Source organism: Theropithecus gelada, chromosome 14, assembly GCF_003255815.1.
Source record: "Theropithecus gelada isolate Dixy chromosome 14, Tgel_1.0, whole genome shotgun sequence".
NCBI classification, from domain to species: domain Eukaryota; kingdom Metazoa; phylum Chordata; class Mammalia; order Primates; family Cercopithecidae; genus Theropithecus; species Theropithecus gelada.
This window is the reverse complement of record NC_037682.1, coordinates 113,035,017-113,056,640: the sequence shown is the minus strand read 5'-3', so window position 1 is coordinate 113,056,640 and position 21,624 is coordinate 113,035,017. Positions and strand designations below refer to the sequence as shown.

Here is a 21,624-nt window from a genome sequence, read left to right as displayed (position 1 = left end):
GATTGGAAAACTGAGAATAAAAGAAATAAAGACTTCGTTAGAAAAAAAAAAATCTTTGAGTAACAACATAGTAGTAAAGCTGGGTCTAAAAAAAAAAACAGAAAAAAATAATTTCTATTTTGCTCTTTATCAAGGAAAATAATCTTCAAATTGGACATGACAAGAAAAACTAGGTAAGTTAAAGGAAAATGAGTACAAAATATATTCTAAGGACTGAAAGACTTAAAGACACGATGATTATAGCATCCTTTTCAAAAATCTCTAGAAGAATTATGAAGAACAAAGATCTCAAAAACTAGAATAAGGAAAAAACGTTTATTTCCTTAATGAAGAAAAGGTGGTTTCAAGAATGGATTATAAAAGAGGTTATTTGAGAGCAATCAGACGAAAAGGAGGTCAAGGCTAAGAACCCAAATGGTTTCACACACAAGTCACAACAGACTAACTCCATTTCCTTTCCTCGTGGTAATTCTTGATTTGAAAAACAGAACAATGACACAGAACATTCGTTTTTTCATGAAGATCTTTGTGGACCACGCAGTCAGATAAAATTCACTGGTGGTAAAATAAGCACATCCCAAGAGTGCTGACATATGGTTTGATCTCAACCCAAGATAAGACTTCTCATTCTCACAGAGCTCAACACATCTGTCAATGATCTGAATAGGGATCTGGAAGGCAAATCTGCCAAAATTGCAAAGGGTAAAAGGCTAATTGTATAAATAATAAAATAAATGACAAAAATAGAATTCAAACCAAAAAAATAAGCAAAAATAAAAATAAAGCTCCACACGTTGTTTCAAAAACCTATCTGCTCAAATACAGAATGGGGAACATCTGGTCTTTAATAAGATCCATAAGAAAGAAGGATCTCAGGTATTTTAGTTAAAGTGAACTCAGCCTACCAATACCAGTTAAAAGATGGATAAATCTCAAAATCATTATGCTGAGTAAAGGAAGCCAAATACAAAACATACAAATAAATGAAATTCTGGAATAGGCAGAACTAACCTACAGCGATAAACATACCACTGGTTGCCTGTAATTGGGGCAGGGGTTTGGGGGTGGAGAGCACTGACTGGAAAGGGACACGTGAGTATTTTCTGGAGTGACGGAAATACTCTACATCTTGACATGCACCCTTCAGAACTGATTAACTGCTGTAGTCAATATCTGGGCATCCTGTGGTATGCAAATGATACCTTCACTCAAAAAAAAAAAATTAATAGGAGCCACCAGTTTGAGATGGCTGTTAAAAATGTAAATATTGTCAGAGGTTTTTATTAATAGATACAGAGTGTTCAGAATCGTGAAGGCAAAAATCTCAATGTCTTCTGCACGTTTCAGGCTACTGGGGCCAGATCCAAGTACCACATTTTAAGGCACTGACATCGTGAGGCAGACCTAAGGCAGAACCTAGAAGATGGAGATTCGGGATTTATAGAATATGAGGAAAGGAACTGGGGATATTCACCATGAAATGGCAGACACTGAGGAGAACATGACAGACTCCTTAAATACTTGAAAGGCTTTCATGCCAAAGGAAATATCTACTGCACATCTCCACAGAGCAGAACTAAGTCCATGAATAGAAGCTGGAGGGAGGAGAATTTGGGCTCTCCCTTACCAGAGAACTTTCATTCGCAAATGAATGAGTGAACAAATGAACAGCAAACTGTCCCAAAGTAAAATGGAAGCACCTTTTGATATGGCAAATTTCCCACCAAGAGAAATGTTCAAGTATAGAACAGAAGACTGTCTATCACAGATGGCATGGAGAAAATTCTTGCAAAGGGTGGCAGAACGCTGAACCGGATGTTGTAATATATCCAGATTCCTGCTGGATATCTCCCCTTGGACACACCACAGAGGCTTCAATTCAACCTGTCCATGTCTGCATTTAATATACAGCCCTGCAAGCCTACTCCTTCCCCTCTGCCTTTCTATGAGTGGTAGAATCACTTCTCCCATCATCCCAGAGAATCAGAAGCCACGCCCTGCAGACTTAGTCCTCAAACACCCCCGCATCAGCTCTCACCTCCGGTCTCTCTCCACTGAATCCATCCTCTCCATTCTGCCAGATCCATCGTTCCATAGTGCAAGTCTAGCCACGTCATTCCCCTACTAAAATCCCTCAAAGGGACCCTATTACCTCAAAGCAAACTTTAATCTCTTTAGTAAGGCACAGGTAAGGTCCCCCAGGACCTGGCCTCTACATACAGACCTTCCTCCAACCTCGTTTCTCACCACTTGCCACCTGGAAATTTGCATTCTATTAATACTCAAGAGCCGTGCACATTCCCCACTGAGCATGCTTTGGCCCTTGCTCAAGGTCTCTCTAGCCCTAGAAAAGCATTCCGACCTTGCTTTATATCCTTTTAGGTTCAGCTGGGGTTTCCTCTCCCAGAAGCCCTCCTCTGTCCCCCAGATAGCACCACCTGGCCCTCATTCTGGTTCCCAATGCACCCAGGGCTCTCCATAATCTTATACCTCACTATATTTCAGTGACTTGATTTTGCGAGTGTTTTCTACCAGATTGCCATTCATCAGGAATAAGACCTCTTACTTTCTGCCCCTGGCACCTCGAATCTTTCCTAGCACACAGAAAGGGCATTATTCATAAATGCTTGCTGAAGGAAGTTAAAGAAACTGCACTGCATTTTTTTTAACCCCATTTCTCGGTTTCTTAATGGTTAAAAGGTGATAAGGACCAAGCTTGGTGGCTCACACCTGTAATCTCAACACTTAGGAGGCTAAGGCAGGCGGATCACTTTGAACTCAGGAGTTCAAATGAAAACAGCCTGGGCAATATGGCGAAACCCGTGCCTACCAAAAAAAAAAAAAAGATATAAAAATTAGCCAGGCATGGTGGCTCATGTCTGTGGTCCCAGCTACCGGGAGGCTGAGATGGGAGGACCGCTTGAGCCTGGGAAAAGGAGGTTGCAATGAGCCGAGATTGCACCACGGCACTCCAGAAAAACAAAAAAAAAACATGGTAAGAATACCTGCTCCTCTATACCTCAAGGGGCAGAAAAACCACAGGGGTCAGGATAAAGTAGAGGTGACTCTCCCGGCAACTGTACCATTGAGAGGTGCTGCAAGCAAGTGAAGACATTAACCGCTGCCTCCCACATTCTGGAACTGTGGGTCTGATTCCAGAGCCCAGGTCCAGAAAAGGCAGCTGCTCTGCTGCGTGGAGTCTTTGCAGGAGCTTTTCGGGATTTCCAGAGAGAAGCCCCTATGAAACTGGATATCTTAGAAAAAAAGATGCTTTGGGGCAAGTTCAAAATCTTATTACTGACTACGAATAATATCATCACACTGACAAGCAAACCGCAGTGAAGAAACAGAAATTGATCTTATCTTCCGTGATAAAGCTGACAAACGTGTTTGAATCTTCTTCAGTCGGGGTGCAAAAATGCAACAGCCCCTTCTCCGAAGAAAAAGCCACTGCTCCTACACCTCCCGTGAGCATGTTCACAGGAGCAGCATGCTGAATGAATGAATCAGTGAATCCCCAGTGCAGGTTCTTATTTACCCATTTCAGACATGTAGACACAAGAGCAAAACAAAGTGTTCCACTTCTTGCTCTCGATTTCAATTAACAATAACAAAGGTAACAGTCTCAGAGGAGACTCAAGGCAGAAGCTGAAACAAATAACAGTCAGCTCCTAGATATCTGTGCTAATCAGGGAGAGAAAGCCACGCATAACTTAAAAGAACATCAACAACAACAACAAAAAAACCACTAATGTTTACTTCGAGCAATGCTTCAATTTCTGTCCCCACTACCACCTATTTGAGTTACCAATGCTACTTTACTTGGCTTTCCTCCCTAAAGATGGGTAAAATCAGAGCAGAAAGCCCTCTTTCAAACAACCCCCTCCTCCCAGCCTCTCTCTCTGCATCTGGCTCAGAAACATCACAGAGCAACAGTGGGCACAGGCAGCTCCTGATCAGTGTCCCACTCGCCTTTGCATCCTTGGTATCTAGCACAGCATCTGCTTCATTGTAGATGTTGGACAGCTGTCTGTGTAATTGACCTGAAATGATTCCTAACAGAAATATGCTCAAGTTCCAGTGTGGGCATTAACTCCTGACTAATCTCTTATTCCCTCATGTGAAAACTAAGGAAAGTGGATTAGGTCATCTCTGGTGTCTCTTGGGTACCACCAGGTTGCACACATCCAGGGAGCCTCCACTCACATCTGTGCTCCCGGGGTTGTCATTGACACGGAGCACAATGGCAGTGGTCCCCTTGGAGCTGTGCAATTGGCACGCCAGCTAGGTCTCCTCTAGTTTTATAAATCAGTTAAAAAAAAAAAAAAAAAAAAAGCAATCTTGGATGATTAAGTATGCATGACCTATTTCAATCAAATATTTGCTAAGTGCCTGCTAACCTGTATCAAGCAGAAGTATTTACCTACAAAGACCTTACTAACGAGTTGCAGAATTCAGGCACATCATGTAAAGGTAACTAACATAAGAAGTCAGAATATGATCAATGCCAAATTAATGGGACAGCCTATACATGCTGTGAGTCATAAAGGAAAAGAGATCTCTGTGGTTGCGGAGGCCAAACTTAGAAGGGGCCTGAAGCCCTAGCCCAGCAACAGATATCCGGTCTTGTCAGAAGCACCCTCTCCTCGTGCACGGGCATCACAGTAAATCACTACTGTAGTTTGAGAATATGAACTAACTTGAATATTATTTCTTGCTTTTTAGAGCAGCAGGAGAAGAAGCAAAATACCTCTGTGAACAACACACTGAGTAAATGCCAGGTGGCTACACAGATTTAGGCCAAGCTCAGGTTGTTATGTGGGACACATGCACCTGTCAATAGGAAGCTTATATGTATTTTTGTATTTTCAAATGCTTTATTTGAACTATTCAAACAGACACTTCCAAAAGAAACCTATACAAATAGAGGAATGCTACAGTGTCCATAATCCCCCAAAGTCTACAACCCCCAAGTCATTTCAGAACGTCTGCGGAAGGCTTTATGATTTTCTGGCAGCGAGTTTATTTTCCTCATCATGTTTTGCTCCAGCTAGTGCAGAATGACGCTGCGTTCCCTGAGCACATATGCACCGACAGATGGTGTAAGAGGACTAGAATCACACTAACTCCTTCAGAGGAGCCAGTTTGGAATGCAAATTTAATTTTCAGAGAAGTTAAACAAGGCAAATCGAGAACTGACTCTGAAATCTGAAAACCATACAAAGAATGAAATGTATTCCTAGGAAGCCAAACTATGTCCCCTACGTGCGTATTACACACATAGCAGTATACCAAACACTACAATTGTTTCCTCGCCCACCTTATGACTACAGGGTGGCATGCATCCTATTCATCTATAGATACACAGTACCTGGCACAATCAGCGCTTGCTAAACATGTGAAATGAAAATTAAATTAATGGGTATATAAATGATAGCACAAATGTGGGAAGTACTGTGCTCTGTGATGGTCGTTGTCTGAGCAAATACCTATCTGAATATGAATACAGAGTGTGGCATACAAACAGGACCTCTTCAGAGTATTGCCTCTAAAGAAACAGCTAACCAGTGCTACACAGAACAGAGAACAGCCAAGCGGAATGCCAAATACCAGTACTTTGCTTCTCTCTCCTTCTCTGAAGCCAGGTTGCTCAGCACATGTCAAATTATCCACAGAGAAAAAACCAGCTGCTAAGATCTCTTTTTCCAAACCACCCACCTCTCACTTGCTGCTGGCCCTGTTTTTTTTTTTTTTTTTTTTTTTTCGTGATGGAGTCTGCCTCTGTCCCCCAGGCTGGAGTGCAGTGGCGTGATCTCGGCTCACGGCAAGCTCCGCCTCCCAGGTTCACACCATTCTCCTGCCTCAGCCTCCCGAGTAGCTGGGACTACAGGCGCCCGCCACCTCGCCCGGCTAGTTTTTTGTATTTTTAGTAGAGACGGGGTTTCACCGTGTTAGCCAGGATGGTCTCGATCTCCTGACCTCGTGATTCGCCCACCTCGGCCTCCCAAAGTGCTGGGATTACAGGTGTGAGCCACCGTGCCCGGCCAGTTGGCCCTGTTTCTAAAAGGAGCAAAGAAAAATAATGCTTTGTCCTTGCAATAAACAAGATAGTTACAGAAGCCCTCTCCAGATCCTTCACCAATCCATCTAATGGGTTCAGCTCAAAAACAGGAAGAAGTGCGGTCCGGCATGAACTTGACCTAACATGAACCATTCAATAATGAGCCAAAAGAACCAGTACATACATACAGATCTGTCTATAGCTGATAAAATCAGAACATAAGGGTGTAGAGGTTACAAACTCCTGACAGTTTTGCTTTTCAGAACAATATATTGCAAAGAATGTAGGATGCAATCTAAAAACCCAAGTGCTAATCCTGCCAATGTCACTAACAAAAGGAATGACCCTGGGCAAGTTACTTCGCCTTGCTGAGCCTGTTTTCTCATCTGTGCAATGATGCAGTTAACCCTAAACATCCCTTCCAGCTCTATGAGACCCCCCCACCGACCTAATGCACCAAAAGTCAATGGCTATCAAGGTGTATGCATTCTGTAATTGTTACTCATGTATTATTATTATTGCTATTTATTTTTAGTCATTCTATGTAATAAAGACACAAAGCAAAGGAGAACAAATTAAAGAGCCTTCACTTAATTACTTGGCCATTATTAATTCTTTCTACAGTGTTATACTTTTTCAAATCCATAAAATTAATTGCCCTGTTGCTCACAATCTCCCTTTCTGATAGGAAGGACAAGTTCTTATTATTCCCATTTTAGAGATAAAGAGTTTAAGTCAGGGCAGGCGTGGTGGCTCACACCTGTAATTCCAGCACTTTGGGAGGCCGAGGCAGGTGGATCACCTGAGGTCAAGGGTTCGAGACTAGCCTGATCAAGATGGTAAAACCCTGTCTCTACTAAAAATACAAAAATTACCCAGACATGGTGGCAGGCGCCTGTAATCCCAGCTACTCAGGAGGCTGGGGCAGGAGAATCGCTTGAACCCAGGAGATGGAGGTTGCAGTGAGCTGAGATCGCACCATTGCTTTCCAGCCTGGGGGGACAGAGTGAGACTCCATCTCAAAAAAAAAAAAAAAAAAATAGTTTAAGTCATATCCAGAGATCACAAATTGTGCTGTCAACAACCTAGTGCTGTAGAGAGATAATCCACTTAGAATCACAGACGTAAATTTCTGGGAGAAGAGTTTGATGTTAAAAGGCCTCATCAGAGACACTTACTTTAGCTCATTGGTCTCCATGCCCTGGGCAATGGCCATGATGATTCCGCCGTGGTCTCCCCACGTGTAGTAGTGAGGTCCAGGAAGTGCCTGAGGAGGAAAAATTCATGGTGACACCACTGCTGTGGAGGTAACTGTGCAGAAACCATGTACACATAACCAAAGGCATGCACACATGTGCACATAGACATAACAGCAATGACAACCACTTTAAAACAATTTTTCTGTTCACAGAAGACACTGACATCCATTATTTCATCTGTTTCACACAATCCTAGGGACAGGCAGAGCAAGTTCTAGTATCTCAATTTTTTGCCCAAATGAAGAAACACGGGCTTAATATTAAAATGGCAAACTGTGAACAGCAGAGATAGGACTCAAATCCAAATCTATGACTCCCACCAACCCTTGATTAAAAAGTAACTGAGGTTCCAGTTCTACTATGACAGTATTAGCCCTCTATAGCCTATCCTTCCTGCTAATTACAGTTGAAAACTCTGGACAAAAAACAACTACCAGTGGATGCTGAAAAAGTAAACAAAAGCAAGCAGCTTGTGGAGATTTAAAAACCTAGAGAAGCTACACACACAAGTCATGAATTTGCTGGTAAAGCTTTGCCCAAAGGGAAAGTCCCAGACATGGGGTACACCTCAGTCTCAGTCACAGCTAAAACTTCAACAGACACTATTTCCCCCAAAGGAATCAGAGAAAGGAGCCTCTGTAGGGTAGGGAAAGTGTGGATAGAATCCCATAGCAGGGAGTGTCAAAAAAGTAAATCCCCTAATTTTGTGTATGAATTTACGTAAGTCGCAGCCTAACCCCTGAAGTGTATGTGCATGAAACAGACACAAACCAGTATAACAGAGGCTTAGCATACTGAACTGAGAGTTAAACTACCACCTACAGAAAGCAAGACAGAACTCAGGGTCAGAACCTAAACAGGCTGATTATATGCTGAAACAAAAATATCAATATCCTTCAGAAGTCTTGATTGCATGAATTTCATTCACATGTGCAGAATACAAACCAAAATTACTTAACATACAGCATACAAACATATCCAAAAAAATGTGTCTAATTCTCAAGGGAAAAGATAGTCAAAAGGTGCCAATCCCAAGTGACCCATATTATTAGAATTTTTTTTTAAATTTTTTGAGACACAGTCTCACTCTGTTGCCCAGGTTGGAGTGCAGTGGTGCAATCTCAGTTCACTGCAACCTCTGCCTCCTGAGTTCAAGCGATTCTCCTGCTTCAACCTCCCAAGTAGCTGGGATTACAGGCATGCACCACCACGCTCAGCTCATTTTTATGTTTTTAGTAGAGACAGGGTTTCACCATGTTGGTCAGGCCGGTCTCAAACTCCTGACCTCAAGTGATCCACCTGCCTCAGCCTCCCAAAGTGCTGGGATTACAGGCATGAGCCACCATACCCGGCTGGAATTTTAAAATAGCTGTTATAACCATGTCCAATGAGGGAAAGAAAAACACACGTGAAATGAATGAGAGAAAAGAATTCCAGAGAAGTGGAAACAATTTTTAAAAAGAAACCAAACAAATTTTATAACAGAAAAATATAATGTCTGAAACAAGAAATTTACTGATGGGCTCAACATCAGAAAAGCAATGACAGAGGAATTAGTGAACTTCAAAATAAATATAGATCTGTAGAAATTACAGATCTATCTGTATGTTCTAAAGAACATACAGGGGAAAAAAAGATTTCAAAGAAAAAAAGATTGCCAAGGACACAGAGAATAATAACAGTAGGTCTAATATGTAACTGGAGTCTGAGAAGAACAGGAGAAAGGGACGGGGGCAGAAAAAATTTTTGAAGAAATAATGGCTGAAAATTTCACAAATTTGGTGAAAGACATAAATATAGATTCAAAATCAGCATCTACTTAGAGAATAAACTCAAAGAAAAGCCCTCCTAGACACATCATAACAAAACTGCTGAAGACTAATGAAAAAAAAATCTTCAAAGTATCTACAGAAAAATGGCATGTTACACACAGGAGAATGATAGCTAAAGTGAAGACAGGTTTCTCATCAGAACCCACCGAAACAAGAAAACAGTAGACATCTTTAAAGTACTGGAAGAAAATTACTGTCAACCCAGAATTCTCTATCCAATAAACATATCCTTCAAGAATGAAGTTAAAATAGAGATAGATTTTCAAACGAGGGATAAACAAGAGAATTCACAGCCAATAGATCTTGCTACAGGAAACGCTATAGGCATTTCTTTAGGCTGTAGGGAAATTTCCCATGGGTAAACAGAGATTTTTCCAGAACAAAGAGCAAGCAAGAGAAATTGTAAATATCTGGGTAAATATTTAAGTTCTTTGAAATTCATATGACAATTTAAAGCAAAACCAAACACTGCTTTGTGGGTTTTGTAATGTGTGTTGATGTGATAAATATGAAAATAACATATAGGTGGGGGAGGAGAAAAGGGACTTACATGGTTGAAAGGGTTCTAAATTTTACGTTAAGTGCAATATCAACTCAAAGAAGACTATAAAAGATTAGATATGTATGTTGTAATCCTTAGAGAAACCACTAGAAATACACAGAGAAGCCCCCCAAAAAATCGAAATAAAAGTAGAATACTTAATGTATCTAGATAATACAAAAGGAGAGAGGACATAAGGAACAGAGGAATAATAAATAGGAGAAATGAAAAGAAAATAAATGAAATATTAGACCTAAATTCAAATATATCAGTAATTATATTAAATGTTAATGGCCTAAGCATTTCAGTTAAAAAGCAGAGCTTGGCAGAATGAGTGAAAAAAGCAAGACCCTACTATATGTTGTCTGGAAGAAACACTTCAAAGAACTGCACATGGCAGCATGTGCCTTTAATTGCAACTACTTGGCAGGATCACTTGAACCCAGGAGTTCAAGACCAGTCTGGACAACACACAAGACCTAACTTCAAAAAAGAGAAAAAAAAAAAACACTTTAAATACAAAGACACAGATAGGTTGAAAGTGAATGGAAGTTAAAAGATGTACTATCCAGGGTTGGGCGTGGTGTCTCACACCTGTAACCCCAGCACTTTGGGAGGCCAAGGCGGACGGATCACTTGAGATCAGGAGTTCGAGACCAGCCTAACCAACATGGTGAAACCCCGTCTCTATTAGAAATACAAAAATTAGCTGGGTGTGGTGGTGAGCGCCTGAAATCCCAGCTACTCGGGAGGCTAAGGCAGGAGAATTGCTTGAACCCGGGAGGCCGAGGTTGCAGTGAGCCAAGATCATACCACTGTACTCCAGCCTGGGTGACAAAGTAAGACACCAACTCAAAAAAAGATGTACTATCCAAATAGTAAACAGAAGAAGGCTACAGTAACTATTTTAATATCAGATAAAATAGACTTTATGACAAAGGGCATTACAATAAAGAGAGATAGTTCATAATGATAAAAGGGACAATTCATGAGAAGATATTATTATAAATGTGAATACACTTAACAACAGGGACTCAAAATGCATACCAAAACAAAGGAAAACTTGACAGAATTTAAAGGAGAAACAGACAATTTCAGAATCATAATAGGAGATCTTACCATTCCTCTCTTAGGAATTTAGAGAACTAGACCCCCCAAAAATCAATATGAACACAAAAGATCTGAACAACATTATCAACCACCTTCATCTAAATAATATCTATAGAACACTACCTCAAACAACTGCTTAATACATATTCCTTCCCAGTGCACATGATATATTCAACAATACAGACCACACGCTGGATCTCAAAACAAATCTCAATAAATCTAAAGGGACTGAAATCATACAAAGTGTCTTCTCTGACTATAGGAAATTAAATTAAAAATCAATAACAAGATATCTATGAAACCCCCAAATACCCAACAAATTAAATAACACTTTGCTAAATAACTTATCATTCGAAGATAAAAATCAGGAGATATTATGGGTTGATGAAAATGTTCTGGAATTAGATAATGGTGATGACCGAATAATACTAAAAACATTTGAATTGTACACTTTAAAATGGTGAACTTTATAGTATGTGAATTATATCTCAGTGTTATCTGTTTTTTATTTTTTTGAGACCCGGTCTTGTTCTGTCACCCAGGCTGGAGTGAACTGATACAATCACAGCTCACTGCAGCCTTGAACTCCTGGGCTCAAGTGAGCCTCCCACCTCAGCCTCCGGAGTAGCTGGGATCACAGGCATGCCCGGCTAATTTTTTTATTTTTTGTAGAGATAAGGTTTCACTATGATGCCTGGGCAGGTCTTGAACTCCTGGCCTCAAGTCATCCTCCTGCCTTGGTCTCCCTAAGTGCTGGGATTACAGGCATCAGCCACTGTGCCCAGCCTATATCTCAGTTTTAAAAGGGGACATTAAATATACTCTGAACTTAAAAACACTAAAAATACAATATATCTGAATATGTGGCATATAGCTAAATTAGTATTTAAAGGAAAACTTATAGCTTTAGATGCTTACATTAGAAAAGAAGATATAAAATCAATAACCCAAGGTTATATCTTAATAAGCTACAAAAACAACAAAAAAACAAATAAGGGAAAAAATAATAAGAAAAAAATCAACAAAACAGAAAGCAGACAATAGAAAATCAATAGAGATAATGCGGATTCTTTGGAAAGATCAACAGTACTGAAACACCTAAACTAAGGAAAAATAGAGAAAATACACAAATCACCAATATCAGGAATGAAATCATCACCAAAGATCCTACAGACATAAAAAGATAAAGAGAATATATCACTATTAACTAAGGCCAATGAATGTCACAACTTATGTGAAGGGACAAATTTCTTGAAACACACAACTCATCAAAATTGAAACAAGAAGAAGAAAATCTGAATAGTCTTATATCAACCAGAGAAATTAAATCTCTTATCAAAAAATATTCCCAGAAAGAAAACTCAATGTCTGGACAGTTTCATTAGGGAATTACTCAAGAAAAAATAACACCAAACTTTGTCCTAAAAAAGAGGAAGAGGGGTTTACCACTCTGCTTGTTTTGTGATACTAGCCAAACCCTCATACCAAAGCTTTAAGATTTTACAAAAAAACAAATTACAGACAGGTATCTCTCACAAATAATGCAAAAATCTTTAACAAAATATTAGCAAATCAAACCTATCTGCACATAAAAAGGATAACGCATTACAACCAAGTAGAGTTTGTCCTAGCAATTCCAGGTTGTTTTAATATTCAAGAATTGATTAATGTAATATTTAATACATCAAAGTAATAGAAAAAAATCATTTTAATAAATGTAAAAATAGCATTTGATGAAATCCAGTATCTGATTATGATAAAAAAAAATACTCAACAACTAGTAATAATAGGGAACTTCCCAAATGTTGATAAAGAAATCTACTGCTAACATCATAGTTAATGGTAAAAAGGCTGAATTGTTTCCCCCAGAGAGAGAGAACAAGACAAGAATGCCCACTTTCACTGCTCCTATTCCGTTGGTAACAGGCCCCCCAAAATCTGGCCATATCCTGGCCCCAAAACTGGCCATAAACAAAATTTCTGCAGCACTGTCACATATTCATAATGGCCCTAACGCCCACGCTGGAAGGTTGTGGGTTTACGGGAATGAGGGCAAGGAACACCTGGCCCACCCAGGGCGGAAAATCACTTAAAGGCGTTCTTAAACCACAAACAATAGCATGAGCAATCTGTGCCTTAAGGACAGGCTCCTGCTGCAGATAACTAGCCAAACCCATCCCTTTATTTCAGCCCATCCCTTCGTTTCCCATAAGGGATACTTTTAGTTAATCTAGTATCTATAGAAACAATGCTAATGACTGGCTTGCTGTTAATAAATACGTGGGTAAATCTCTGTTTCAGGCTCTCAGCTTTGAACGCTGTGAGACCCCTGATTTCCCACTTCACACCTCTATATTTCTGCGTGTGTGTCTTTGATTCCTCTAGCACTGCTGGGTTAGGGTCTCCCCGACCGAGCTGGTCTTGGAGTATTCAACACTGTATAGAGGTCCTAGCCATTGTGATAAGGAGAATGAAAGAAATCAGAAGGGAGAAAATGGAGGGAAGGAGGGAAAGAGAAGAAGAAAGAAGGACAAGAAAGAAGAGAAAAAGAAGGACAAGAAAGAAGAGAAGAATGAGAGAAGAAATAAAAGACATTAAGATCAGAAAGGAAGAAATAAAACTGCCACTCTTTACAAATGGTATGATTGCTTACATAGAATCTAAAAACCTACTAGGACTAATGAATTACCTTAGCAAGGTCACAGAATACAAGATTAATATATAAAAAATCAATTGTATTCTTACATACTAGAGCAAAAATTAGAAAATTCCATTTACAGTAATACCAAAAATAAAAATATCTAGGAATAAAGCTAATAAAAGATGTACAGGACCTCTACATTGGAAACTACAAAATACTAAGAGAAATTAAAGAAGAAATGGAAAAAGATACTGCATTCATGGATCAGAAGACTCAATAGTATTAACACATCGATTCTCCTCCAAATTGATCCTATAAATTCAAGGCAATTATAATAAAAATCCCAGCAGATTTCATAGAAATTGACAAGTGATCCTAAAATGTATCAGGAAATACAAAGGACCTACAATAACGAAAATGATTTGTAAAATGATCAAAGTTGAAGGACTTACCCTACCTGATCTCAACATTTACTATAAGGCTTTGGAAATTAAGATAATTTAGTATTAGTGAAAAGACAGACAGATTAATGGAACAGAATAAAGTCCTGAAATAGACCCAATTGGCCTAAAACTGGCCCATATATGGCCAATTGATTCTCAAACAGGTACCAAGGCAATTCAATGGGGGAGAGAGAAGTGTTTTCAACAAATGGTGCTAAATCAATTAGATCTCCATATGGAAAAAATGAGTATCTACCATCATACAAAAGACTTGAAACCAAAACATATTTTTTAAAACACTCCTACAACTCAAAGAAGATAGACAACTCAATTATTAAAATTAGTTTTTAAAATTTATTTATATATTTATTGAGACAGGCTCTCATTCCATTGCCGCCCAGGCTGAAATGCAACACAATTACAGCTCACTACATCTTCAACCACCAGGTCTCACGTGACCCTCTGATCTCAGCCTCCTGAGTAGCTGGGACTACAGGCATGCACCACCATGCCTGGATATTTTTATTTTTTGTAAAGACGAGCTCTCCCTATGTTGCTCATGGCTCCAGCAGTCCTCTTACCTCAGCCTTCCAAAGTGCTGGGATTATAGGCAGAGCCATTGTGCTAGACCAACCCAATTTTTTCAAAAAGGCAAAAGGTTTGGGCAGATACTTCACAACCGTATTTTAAAATGGCCAATGAGTGCATGAAAAGAATCATTAATAATCATGCAAATGCCAATTACAAGTACAATGAGATATTATCACATGCTTATTAAAATGTCTAAAATTAAAAAGACTAATCATACCAAGTGTTGGCAAAGATGTGAAGCAATTAAAATTCTCACATACTGTTTGGTGGAAATGTAAATGGGACAATAATTTGGCAGTTCTTTAAAAAGTTAAATATACACCCACCATGCTGCCCAGCTATTCCATTCCTAAGTATTCACCCTAGAGAAATGAAGAAAATATGCACATGAATGTTCATAACAGCTATATTTGTAATCAGCAAGGCTGGAATGTTCATCAACAGATGAATGAATAAAGAAATTATGATATATCCCTACAATGGGATACGACTAGCAAAGGAAAGAACAACTGATACACAAAACAACTTGGATGAAACTCAAAATCATTGTGATGTGTGACAGAAGCCAGGCAAAAAGAGTATATACTGTGTGAGTCCACTTATCAAAATTCTAGAAAATGTCAATGAATAACCTATGCTAGCAAATGCCAATGAACAACAGAAGCAGACAAGGACAAGAGTAGAGAGTGGGACGGATTGCTGAGGGGCACAAAGATACCTCGGGGAGGGTGATGGAAATGTTTGTTATCTTAACTGTGGTGACCATAATTCTGATCAAACTGTACACTTTAAATACGTGCAGTGTACCATCCCCTTATCTGCTTCAGTAAAGTTGTCAAAGAAAAAAGCTAAAAATAAAAGAAATAAAAATTATTTTAAAAAGAAAAAAGCACAAAAAAGGGATTCTGAGGATCAGAGAATTTGCAGATGGAAATGTTTGTTTTCTTAATTGTGGTGACCATAATTAATTCTGATCACACCGTACACTTTAACTATGTGCCGTGTACTGTACCTTCATCTGCTTCAATGAAGTTGATAAAGAAAAAAGCTAAAAATAAAAGAAATAAAAATTATTTAAAAAAGGAAAAAGCACAAAAAAAGGAATTCCGAGGATCAGAGAATTTGCACAACTAATTAGGAGGAAAAGAAAACCAGAATTACGATCAGCAGTGCTCCAGGCAGCATTCTGTCCACTACAGCCTCTTCCTCTGCCACCACCTGCTCCCGCACACAGCCCAGATTGTCCCTCTAAAGTGAAGGCTGCCCATGGGGACTCAGATGCCCACTCACACAGATAAACTCACAATCTTTTCATCCCCCAGTTAGTTTTCTGCTATGTCCCAAAATAAGGTCTCTTATGCACTGGCTGCTTCTTGGCAGGCACAAGGCGTGTGTGGAGGGAGGCACTGACAGCTGCCCCAGTAATCGCCAGACGATACCACTTCACTGGAGGAGGAACAAGACACTGCTTTCTACCCAGAAGGAAATCACTTGCAGATGTGCAAATCCCAGATTACACCAACAGCAGAAGGCACAAACAAACCACAGGCCTATTCGCAGAGAAGAGGATACCCCATTTCAAAGGGAGCGTCCAGCTCCACGAAAGGGGAAGGCAGCTGCTTAATCTTCCCTTGGGAGCTGGACAAGGACAACCCGAAAATTCTCCTTCAAACTGTCTGCACTCTGATCACAATGGCCCTAACAACCTGCCTCATCTGAACGCATATTTCTGTTTGCCACACACAGTACACGGTGTCTGAGCCTCATCTCTCTCCTCGGGAGGGATGGTAAGCCCTGCCACAGTGAGAGAAGGCTTGTGACAGGCCTCCATGAACTGCGAGGTGCCAAATGAATGTTGGTATTTTTATTACTGCTTTACATATTACCTATTCAAATATCAAGGTGAGCACGGTGCATTCCCAGTAAAGCACCACGTGGATGGGAACTATGTCTGCTAGCTCTTCTGCGGACTCCACATCACTCCTGACATGCTGCTTAGGCGGCCCAGCCTGCGTGGCTGCTCAAAGACAACGTGCTCATCCTGTCAAGGGATCTACTGGGTTTCACCCTAGTGGCTCCCGGCATAATTAGAGGGTCACTCCTGAAAGTAACCCCTATAGAACGAGACCAAACACACGTCCTTGGCCTTAATCAATGATGGGAGGCTGGAAACAACGTGTTGTTTTTTTTTTTTTTAACAAGTTTGGAAATTCTCTAATGCCCAAAGATGAAGATGAATTAGCATTTTGGAACCAGAGAACTAGCCCCGCTATGGGAATTGGTATAATCAGGATCGATACTAGTTACACAACCTTAAGGCAAAAACAGAGTCTATTTCCATAGCACAGAATGAGATGAAAGTGCCCACACAACACAGCCCAGCAAGGACTGGCTTCATTTCAATGTCAATAATATACAAAATAATAATAGCAGCCGGTTTCAGGGCTGATACCACCACGTTGTAATTTGCTGATACATGCAGCATATATGCCCTGAGCCCCCACTCCATGCCAGGCACTCTCAGGTCCTCAGGATAAAGAAGTCAGTAAAACAGACACTGTCTTTGCCCTCATAGAACTCATAATCTTAGAACGTTAAGTAAAATTCACACATTTGCAAAGGTCTGTTTTTAATTTAAAGTAACTGTGGATACAAATCAGTGACTTCAGGTACCTGTCTTTACTTTATAGTCATTTCTGGCATTATTGGTCTCTGCCATGGACCATATGTGTCCCTGAAATGCCAAGGCACCGTCTGCATTCTCACACAAACGGGAACCAGGGTGGAAGGGAGAGGATTGGGGGAGGGGGCTGACCTCTCGCCACCTGGCTCCAGCGCTGCTAGAGATGTACACGTTTGTCTTGCTAGCCAAGTTCTTTCCCACTGAACCTAAGATGCAAGAGAAATAATTATTTTTAATTTCAAGAGTATGTCAGATAATCACCTTGCCCAGCCAGAAATTCTGAGTAGTATCTAGCAACTAAGAATGCCTTCAAACCACGAAGAGTGGTTACTGCTGGAGAGGTGGGTGATCACTCTGCATCTGGCTGCGTATCACCAGACAGCCGAACCCCTTGTGAGAACAGGCAAGGCACACTTACCAGTGGCGATGATGAGGCCCGGCGCCGACTCCTTGGACAGGATGGGCATTCTCCGGAGCTGGAGGTTGAGGAGCTGACTGAGGCGCTGAGCCAGATGAAGGGAACAACCCTGGGAAAGCTATACAACCAAAGTTTCAGGCAGTATCAGCACATGATACCATGCCTAGCGCTCCCTGTAAACCCTGCGGCCTGTGTGAAGGCACTGCATCTGACACAGGGCAAGGAGGCCTGGCCCAGGGGAAACCAGACTCACAGTCCGGCTGTCCCCGCACCCCCCAGACAGAGAGGACCATCTGGACCCACATAAATGTCCCATGGAAGAAGAGAACAATCACAACTTAGAAAGGCCTTCTGAGACTCTCAGGGAATAACAATTAGAAATCAGTGTCATCTCGAGTAGATGGGAAAGTCATCATCTCATCCTATCACTCAGTGATCCTCTCAAGTGACTCAGAACTAAAGAGAAATGAAATGATTTTGTCATATACACTTTCTAAGTCAGAGATGTATTTCAAATATGATTCCAGCAATTCTATCATAAGACCAAGAATCAGAGGTCATAAGTCTCATGGATAAGCTCCCCTGATGTACAGTATCAATGCGATATAAAAACCAAAGGACAGGCATTAAATTTTTTGCCATGTATTTTACATTTGCACAAAGGTGTACGTATACAGGGCAAGGCTTCAAGTGATTCAATCTGGCTTCCATCACTCATGTCCAGATTTTAGTAGCTCTGCAAGCAATCAGGACAACGCCTTTTGCCATATGGTCACACTCAGTTCTCCTGGTCAGAAGAGCTTGTTCAGTGTTACTTAGATGTGGCCAGGGTTCTGCACAGGAGAACTATGTGCTTATGTGGTTATAGTCAGGTAAAAATGGTAGCAAGGTTTGCTGGATTATTTGCTACTTATTTTTGTCACAAAAGGATCTCTAACAAGTATCTGTCTGGCTAGAGTCTCAGTTTGACCAATGAAAACTGGAACAAATTAGGCTGGGTGTCAAAGAAATATTTATTTGCTCACTCCTCTTTGTGACTCATGCTTTTCTGCCTGCAAGGAAGTCTGTTCATTGAAAAGTTCCTGTTATCCTCAGGTAATCAGACTTATCCATTTCCTATGCATTCCTTCCACCACCTAAACTCAGAAGAAGAAACTGAAAGCTGATGAACTGTCCTGTAGTTCATAAATAAACTGCTCAGTCAGGGAAACAAAAAGCTGAATTTGAGTGACACCATTAATTCAATTTAACTAAAGCCTGACCCCCAGAGCACACTCAAAAACACCCAAGTTCCAACCACCCCAGGATCTCACCAAGACGCTGTAGAAGACACTACTAAGGGAGGAGGAAGCACCCAGATATTTGTCTATATCTATTTATAGGCTGCCTCTTTCCAAAATTAGATTTGATGTGGTAAGCCAAGACCCATTGCTAAATAGAGAAGAAAAACCAAGAAGTAAATTCAAAGAAATGTTCCCAAGGGCCACAGATATATCATACAGGGGAGTGTCCGCATAGCCCACCATGGACAAACAAAATTCAAAAATCCAAAAGACCAAGTAATGGTCTAACTAAACAAGTAGTACTAAAAGTGAATACTACTTTTTTTTTTTTTTCCTGAGTTGCTTCTGCCCAGAAGTGGTAGTGAGACCTTGGAGCAGAGTTTGGGAACTCCAAATGTAGCAACACAGATAAAAGTCTGCTCCATGTGATATTAATAGAATCCTATGTGATACTGTATTTTTTCAATTAATACTAGACATAGGAAACTACCACAGAGTAGGGCTCTTTCCCTTATATCAAAAAGCAAAACAAGATTAAAACATCAATACCTCACAATTGATTTTCTCTCCATATCCCGTGAAGGCTGGAGCCTGAAGAAATTCCCAGGTTCCCCCTTTGTCAAAGGTGATGACCGATCTCATGTTTTCCTCATTCATAGAACCATTAATCAGAGTAGCAATGTAGACTCCTTGCAATCCTTCCACTCGGTGGAAGTCAGCAAATGGCTCATTTGCAAAATACCTACAATATGAAAATAAGCAGCTATGGACCTGAATTGGTATTTGCTTGTTATTATAAATAACATAAAATTTGACCATTTAAAAGTATACAATTTTGTGGCATTAAGCACATTCACAAAGTTGGGCAACTATCATTACTATCTAGTTCCAGAACATTTCATCATTCCAAAAGGAAACCTCATACCGACTGGCAGTCACTCTCCATTTCCTCTTCCCTTCCCAAGCCCTGGAAACCACTCATCTGCTCCATGGGTTTATGAATTGGCCTATCTGGATATTTTATATAAATGGAATCTACAATATGCGGTCTTTTGTATCTGGTTACTTTCACTTAGCATAATGCTTTCAAGGTTCATCCACGTTATAGCACATTGTTAGTACTTCATTCCTTTTTTTTTGGAGACAGGGTCTTACTGCTGCCCAGGCAGGAGTGCAGTGGTACGATCACGGTTCACTGCAGCCTCGACCTCCCAGACTCAGATGATCCTCAATGATCCTCCTACCTTAGCCTCCCAAGTACCTGGGACCACAGGTGTGTGCCACTACGCCCAGCTAATTTTTTAATTTTTTGCTAGAGATGGGGTTTCACCATGTTGCCGAGGCTGGTCTCGAACTCTTTAGCTCAAGTGATCCACCTGCCTCGGCCTCCCAAAGTGCTGGAATTACAGGCGTGAGCCACCATGCCCAGCCCGATAATTTGTTATTTTAAAAAATTTGTTTCTTTTCAACTTTTAGGGCCAAAAGGCTTATCTGATCAACAATTCTTAATAGGGGGTTTAGAATGATGACTATAACATACAAAAGTTGACATAAGAGTCACATCTATTACATCACTATCGAAATTGACTCCAAATCCTCCAGCGAGCCTTCAAAAACAGAAATCATTAAGTCAGACCTAAAAGACACTAATAACAGTGCTGAGGCTTAAAATTCAACCCAATCTGTAGGAACACAGCTCAGGGTTACACAGCCCCTCTCCAGGTACTTACAATCTAATTATCCAACACTCTGATCAGATAGAAGCCCACAGGGTCCTCTGTCAGGAAGCTCAACAGAACCTGTCGACTCCTTCCTGAAGAAACTGTACATACAGCAAGGATGGCTCTAGAAAGCTTGGGGTTATATTCTGAAGAGAATACGGCCTTCCCAGGCTTTATCTACTATGCTGATACCATGATGCCACAGGAAAGTGGTTTTGTGCTAAAATGATACAAGCATTACAAATAGAGCGGATTTCTGAGAAATTGTAACCAGGGTTCTTACGTGGCTGTTAAGACTGGAAGCTTAGCTGAGTGAGGTGGCTCACGTCTGTAATCCCAGCACTTTGGGAGGCCGAGGATGGGGGGATCACAAGGTCAAGGGATCGAGACCATCCTGGCCAACATAGTGAAACCCTGCCTCTATTGAAAATACAAAAATTAGCTGGGTGTGCTGGCACATGCCTGTAGTCCCAGCTACTTGGGAGGCTGAGGCAGGAGAACAGCTTGAACCCAGGAGGCACAGGTTGCAGTGAGCCAAGATCGTGCCACTGCACTCCAGCCTGGGTGACAGAGCAAGACTCCATCTCAAAACAAAAGAAAAAGAAAAAAGACTGGAAGCTTGCCCTTTATTTCAGGGGTTCTGAGCCACTGGCTACACAATAAAGCAGAGAAACGCTGCCCTCCGTCATCCGTCTCCACACAATCTCTTCAGCTGGAGGACTGCCCTGCCACATCAGACAGAAAGACCCAAAAGACAACCTCTGAGGCAGGAAAAGGAACACTAGGAGCCCCACCAAAGCTGCTTCAGGCTGAGGGACTGAGCACAACGCTGAATGAAATGCTGGAGCTGAGACCAAATTCTCTGACATGCGGTTTCCTTAGGTCTAGTTCAGTTATTTTTCAGGGGCTTCTTAGGAACCAGCTGAAGGTCTCTCTCCCTCCTTCTCTGTTGACCTCTGCTCTACCTCTCTGGGGGTTATCATCATAAACTGTCACCCCACCAGTTATGGGCTTCTTCTACATATCTGGGAGGTCTGAGTT

General features: G+C 40.8%; 1 protein-coding gene across 2 annotated transcripts in view; it reads right to left on the bottom strand.

Moving 5' to 3' along the window:
* Positions 1-21,624, bottom strand: part of SORL1 (sortilin related receptor 1) — a 178,528-nt gene that overhangs the window by 91,610 nt on the left and 65,294 nt on the right. For both annotated transcript variants that reach the window (XM_025355834.1, XM_025355835.1), the window contains exons 9-12: positions 19,412-19,604; positions 17,580-17,697; positions 17,294-17,367; positions 7,240-7,328 (exon numbers count right to left, since the gene is read on the bottom strand). In XM_025355834.1, coding sequence (XP_025211619.1) covers positions 7,240-7,328; positions 17,294-17,367; positions 17,580-17,697; positions 19,412-19,604 — 474 coding nt within the window. The remainder of the gene's footprint in view (positions 1-7,239; positions 7,329-17,293; positions 17,368-17,579; positions 17,698-19,411; positions 19,605-21,624) is intronic.